The sequence below is a fragment of the Camelina sativa genome, chromosome 18, assembly GCF_000633955.1.
Source record: "Camelina sativa cultivar DH55 chromosome 18, Cs, whole genome shotgun sequence".
NCBI classification, from domain to species: domain Eukaryota; kingdom Viridiplantae; phylum Streptophyta; class Magnoliopsida; order Brassicales; family Brassicaceae; genus Camelina; species Camelina sativa.
The window spans coordinates 20,062,662-20,068,574 of record NC_025702.1 but is presented as its reverse complement, the minus strand read 5'-3'; the positions used below and the strand labels follow the sequence as shown (position 1 = coordinate 20,068,574).

Sequence of the window (5,913 nt, the reverse complement as noted above, 5' to 3'; positions counted from 1 at the left end):
ATATATATATATATATATATATATATATATATATATATATATATATATAAATGAGTCATTGTCACATATTCATACGAGAGTTGGATGGCGAGATCAATGGAACGACCGTTATGACGAAGGAAGGATTGAATAAGGCGAGATCCTTTTCCGAGTCGATGGGTGGTGACGTTGAGAAGATGAGTCGTATTCTGATCATAAGGAAGCAACAAGTACTGTATCTTAGTTAACGACACTATCACTGTACGGATGTTTCTCTCAACATCCTCTCCTGCTTTGTCTATGGTTTCTTTCATTTCCTCTGTTCTGTTCTTCGAGCTCTGGTTCGCTGCTATCACTATCCCTATCGTTGCCCTGTTTTGTAACCCCAACAATATTTTATTCTTTTCATAAAAACTTCCATATAAAAAAAATGTATAAGCTTACATGGACAGAAGCATGACGAGGAGAAGAAGTAATAACAGAGGAAGATAATAACGGTTGAGATATCGACGGCGCGTGGAAGGAACGCGTCTACTTTTGTCGGAGAAAGCTACGTAAAGTCCCAAACATACTCCGAGAATAATCAGCAATCCGGCGACGAAGTAACCGTGGAATCCCGTAAATGCCGTGGCCTGAGATTCCATTAACACTTAAAACTACCATACTACTAACCTCAATGTTAATGGAGAAAACTAAAGAAGGTTTGAGGGACTCACAGCCCAATAGTGTTTGTTTCGAACATCGAAGCCTCCGTTGTAATGTCTAAAGCTGCTAAGAGGATCACGTCGCCTAAACCTCTCATGATCTCCACCGTCCGATAAACTTGAAACCGCCAAAATGGGAGAGATAACGAACGTTAGAAGGAGCTGAGACAGAACTCCGAGTATTCTTGATTTTGTCATGTTGTTGATGATCGAAAATCATGTTCCTTTGTTTATTGTCCTATTTTTTGGGATTTCTTTGAATAAAACAAAAGAGATTTATGAAAGTATAATTATATTTTTTTTTGTTATAAAATTGCCTTTCTTCTTCGAGTATTTGGCTTACTTACTAAGGTAAGGATAGCTTGTGGCTACATTGTTCTTAATTAAAAGATTGTTTTTTTTTTTTGTTAAATAGAAGAAAGGAGAGTGATTTGAGTAACGTATCTTGAGCCGTTTTCTTTGGATTTTTATTTGACTCGGCTTTTTTTTTTTTTTTTTTTTTTTTTTTTTTTTTTTTTTTTTTTTTTTTTTTTTTTTTNGCAATCCGGCGACGAAGTAACCGTGGAATCCCGTAAATGCCGTGGCCTGAGATTCCATTAACACTTAAAACTACCATACTACTAACCTCAATGTTAATGGAGAAAACTAAAGAAGGTTTGAGGGACTCACAGCCCAATAGTGTTTGTTTCGAACATCGAAGCCTCCGTTGTAATGTCTAAAGCTGCTAAGAGGATCACGTCGCCTAAACCTCTCATGATCTCCACCGTCCGATAAACTTGAAACCGCCAAAATGGGAGAGATAACGAACGTTAGAAGGAGCTGAGACAGAACTCCGAGTATTCTTGATTTTCTCATGTTGTTGATGATCGAAAATCATGTTCCTTTGTTTATTGTCCTATTTTTTGGGATTTCTTTGAATAAAACAAAAGAGACTTATGAAAGTATAATTATAATTTTTTTGTTATAAAATTGCCTTTCTTCTTCGAGTATTTGGCTTACTTACTAAGGTAAGGATAGCTTGTGGCTACATTGTTCTTAATTAAAAGATTGTTTTTTTTTGTTCCCTCTCTTTTTTGTTAAATAGAAGAAAGGAGAGTGATTTGAGTAACGTATCTTGAGCCGTTTTCTCTGGATTTTTATTTGACTCGGCTCTTTCTTTTTTTTTGTTGTTGTTTACTTTTCAAATAAAAGGGGAAAAGGATCAAACCATACACTTTATTTTAACACTGAAGTGTATGTATGTAAGTTATATAAACCAGAAGCTCGAAATAATTAACTCTCTTTTGAAACTAAACATCTTTCTCACTTGAAAGTACGCTTGGGCAAAATACCCGGATCCAAATATCCGATCCGAACCCGATCCGAACCCGTATCCAAAATTGTAAAATACTCGAACGGGTTCTAAATCTCTAAATCCGAAAACCCAAATCCGAACCCGATCTAAACCGAAATCCGAATATACCCACATTATTAATATATAGTAGTAATATATTAGTAATATTTATAATTTTAATAATATAAGTGTTTAAAATATTCAGATTTTTAGATATTTTCGATAATTTGAAGTATTTAAATTATTTGGGTAAAAAATACTCTAAATTTTTAGATATATTGCTTATTATTGAATTATTTAGACTAAATTAGATACTAAAATTTTGAGTTTTGTGAACTTCGGGTAATCCGAATCTGAACCCGAAATACCCGATCCGAACCCGAAATCTAGAAATATCCGAACGGATCCTATACCTCTAAATCCGAAAACCCAAAAATCCGAATTACCCGAACCGAACCCGAACGGATACCCGAATGCCCATGCCTACTTGAAAGAGATCCGCTCTTTTACTCTCTCTCACAATACAGATTACAGAAGCTCAATGTTCTTCGCTTTTATGAAAACAAATCTCATGGCTATTAAAAACCCTTAAGATAAGATGACATTTACTTAACACGACAGTTAATGTAAAGCTCTACAAGGTAAAATAAAATCCCACGCACTATGAAAAGAAAATAAAATAAAAACCCAGATTTTGTTGAAAACACTGTGGCGGCTTGTTTAAATCCGCTGAACGAGATAGAGGGTTTAGTTTTGTTTCGTTTCGTTTCAGTCGTTCACAAAGTCCCACATCGGTTACAAGAGAAACTTGGAAGCAAGGAAGAGTAGTATAAAAGACGTTGCCTTGGGTCCAAACAATTCATACCTTTCTCGGCCTTTTGGCTAAGATCAAGTGTAGTATCTGTTCTTATCAGTTTAATATCTGATATGTGGGCCATCGGCTCACACGATATTAACTCTATTTTTTAAGGGAGAAAGTCCGTTAAGATTAGCTTGCTATCTGGGCTTTCACGAGTCGCCCATGCGTTGCACTACTGCACGGGCCTGGCTCAACCCGCTATTACTCAGTCTAAAGTTAATAAACAAAATAGTCAACCTTATCTGAAATTAATAATTAAATTCCAAAATGTACAAGTATATAGACGCGAGTCATACAAGGCCTATAACAATTGGGCCCAAAATGTCCATAATGAAACCTTAACCAAAACGGCGCGCATGAGTACAGCTTTGCAAACCCAAATCTCCAGCGCCATTGGTTCGTCACGACGCGACTCCTTAACGCGAGTGGTTGGCGTGAAATTCTTATGTTTTTTTCTTGACAAAATCTTTTTAATTCTTCTTCCGAACTTCTCTCTGTCCCAATCGAATCTTTATTCTGATTGGCTAATCAATAATTACATAAATACTATATAGCTCAAGCTCCATGATTTTCGCTCTGTCACACAGCTTCAGTTTCCCTACAAAACGATTAGTAAATCAAATCTAGACCGTTAACCCCACGACGTTGAAGGACCCTACAAAACTTGTTTGACGGTTCAGATTTACTGATTTTTTTTTTTTGTAACTTTTTAATTCGCCGGCTCTCTCTCTCTTGCCGTGCTTTCGATTTTTTGACAGAAACACACAAAAGGAAAAATATATCATCGAATGAGATAAATAAATATCCGCAGCGAAGAGCGCGGAAGAAGGAAGCTTTCCCTTTTTAAGATCCCCCATTACATTAAGAGATCCGTGGAGGAGAATTTCTAGCAGACCGATCTCTGTTTCTTACGAATCTCTCTCTGTCTTTGTCGGAAACTCGACTTCTCTCTGATAATCATATAAAAAATATGGGTTTGTGGGATGCTCTTCTCAATTGGCTTCGCAGGTCAGCTTTTTTTTTTTTATATATCTTCTACTTCTTTCTTTGTTTGTTTTGATTTGGATTGTTTTCTCTTGGTACTTTGAGTTCAATGATAGGAACATATAGAACTGTTTCCGCCGAATTTTAATTTCTGATTCGTAGTTTTTACGACGACATTAGGAATAGCAAATACACGATCACGCTAAGAAAGCAACAAAGTTACACTCTTTTATGAGCTTATTTGCTACCGTTTAGATTTGATCATCAAGTTTTTAGGTTTTTAGACAATACAACTGGGATGGGATCTATAGATGGGTTGTTTAGTTAAATGAAGATAGCTGCACAAAGAGCTAAATGAATACGGGTTGTGAGTAATGAAATATATAAAGATTCCTATGGAACTAGTTGTGAGAGCAACAACTAAGGGTTTGACAAATCTCAAATTTCCTCGAATGATTTACTTCACGTTTGCCCGATCTGCATAGTCTCAATTGGTTCAAATATACATTTTTTTTGCAGCCTTTTCTTCAAGCAAGAAATGGAGCTTTCATTGATTGGATTGCAAAATGCAGGAAAGACATCACTTGTAAACGTTGTTGCGGTAAAGTAGTATTAGTATACTTCCCCACCAACCTTTCTTCTATTTATCTTCTAAACACTCGTTCGTTAATGGCTTCCTCTCTTACCTTTCTTTGTTCAGACTGGTGGATACAGTGAAGACATGATCCCTACGGTGAGTTGCACTACTCCTATAATGTTTCGTTAAAGTAACACAAAAGATTTGCTCGTTCTTGGTCTAGTAGTAAAAAGGATTCGTACTCTTTCTTAAGGTCGGATTCAACATGAGGAAAGTGACAAAAGGAAGTGTCACAATCAAGCTTTGGGATCTTGGTGGTCAACCTAGGTTCCGCAGCATGTGGGAACGCTACTGTCGTTCTGTTTCTGCCATTGTGTAAAGATCTTATATCTTACTATTCTCAATTAGAGGTTTCAGATGATTTAAACTCCTGACTCTTGCCACAATTTGGTTCCTGCTGATTCTGATTTTCAGGTATGTAGTTGATGCTGCTGATCCTGACAACCTCAGTGTCTCCAAAAGCGAACTCCATGATTTGTTGAGCAAGACATCGCTTAGTGGTATCCCTCTTCTAGTCCTTGGGAATAAAATCGACAAGCCTGGAGCTTTATCTAAAGAAGCCTTAACCGAGGAAATGTAAAGTCTTTTAACCGAAAACACACAAAAGACTTTTCTTTACTTGGATTCTGATAATGTTTCCTCCATTGTTTTTCTTAGGGGACTCAAGTCACTCACAGATAGAGAAGTATGTTGCTTCATGATATCTTGCAAGAACTCCACCAACATTGATCAAGTCATTGATTGGCTTGTAAAGCACTCCAAATCAGCAAGCTAAACTTTGCTACAAAAGAAGAGAAAGTCAAACTCTTTGGAGTTCTCTGATCTTTCTCAGTCTTCTTGTGTGTTGCTCCTTTGATGATGATGATGGTGGAAGAGGACAGTTGTTTTTTTTTTTTTTTTTTAATCCTGTGAAATACAAGATTTCTCTTTGTTTTTTTCTTTTTCCTGATTCTTTATCCTCTTTCATCTGTGTCTGCTGCTGTTGTCTGTATATTAGATTTGATTGGTTCTCTCAAGGTCAGTTTTTTACAAATTTACGAGTTCAGAGCATGTTTTGAAAGAAGAAAAAACTACTTGGCGTATTTCGTAATTTTGAAAAACTTCAGGCCAAAAACGGGATATTTTCAAAAAAAGCAACAAGATAAAATAAAGGACTACTATAGGCTTTACACGCTCACTTGCACTATCCGCTCTCGCAACAATGGACGCTTCGGTAGTGAGATTTTCCCAATCTCCGGCAAGAGTGACACCGGAATTTGAACCGGATATGGAGAAGATTAAACGGAGGCTTCTCAAGTACGGTGTTGATCCAACCCCTAAAATCCTGAACAATCTCCGAAAGAAAGAAATTCAAAAACACAACCGTAGAACCAAGGGCGAAACGGAGTCAGAGGCGGAGGTGTATACGGAGGCGCAG

At 36.8% G+C, this 5,913-nt stretch overlaps 2 protein-coding genes across 2 annotated transcripts in view; one reads left to right on the top strand and one right to left on the bottom strand.

Moving 5' to 3' along the window:
- Positions 1–1,046, bottom strand: part of LOC104762795 — a 3,355-nt gene extending 2,309 nt beyond the window's left edge. Inside the window, exons 1-3 of the mRNA XM_010486178.2 lie at positions 696–1,046; positions 424–611; positions 76–351 (exon numbers count right to left, since the gene is read on the bottom strand). Coding sequence (XP_010484480.1) covers positions 76–351; positions 424–611; positions 696–881 — 650 coding nt within the window. The 5' untranslated portion in view covers positions 882–1,046. The remainder of the gene's footprint in view (positions 1–75; positions 352–423; positions 612–695) is intronic.
- Positions 3,412–5,913, top strand: part of LOC104763676 (pentatricopeptide repeat-containing protein At5g67570, chloroplastic-like) — a 4,497-nt gene continuing 1,995 nt past the window's right edge. Inside the window, exons 1-6 of the mRNA XM_010487020.2 lie at positions 3,412–3,883; positions 4,379–4,460; positions 4,560–4,592; positions 4,690–4,811; positions 4,911–5,072; positions 5,154–5,266. Coding sequence (XP_010485322.1) covers positions 3,846–3,883; positions 4,379–4,460; positions 4,560–4,592; positions 4,690–4,811; positions 4,911–5,072; positions 5,154–5,266 — 550 coding nt within the window. The 5' untranslated portion in view covers positions 3,412–3,845. The remainder of the gene's footprint in view (positions 3,884–4,378; positions 4,461–4,559; positions 4,593–4,689; positions 4,812–4,910; positions 5,073–5,153; positions 5,267–5,913) is intronic.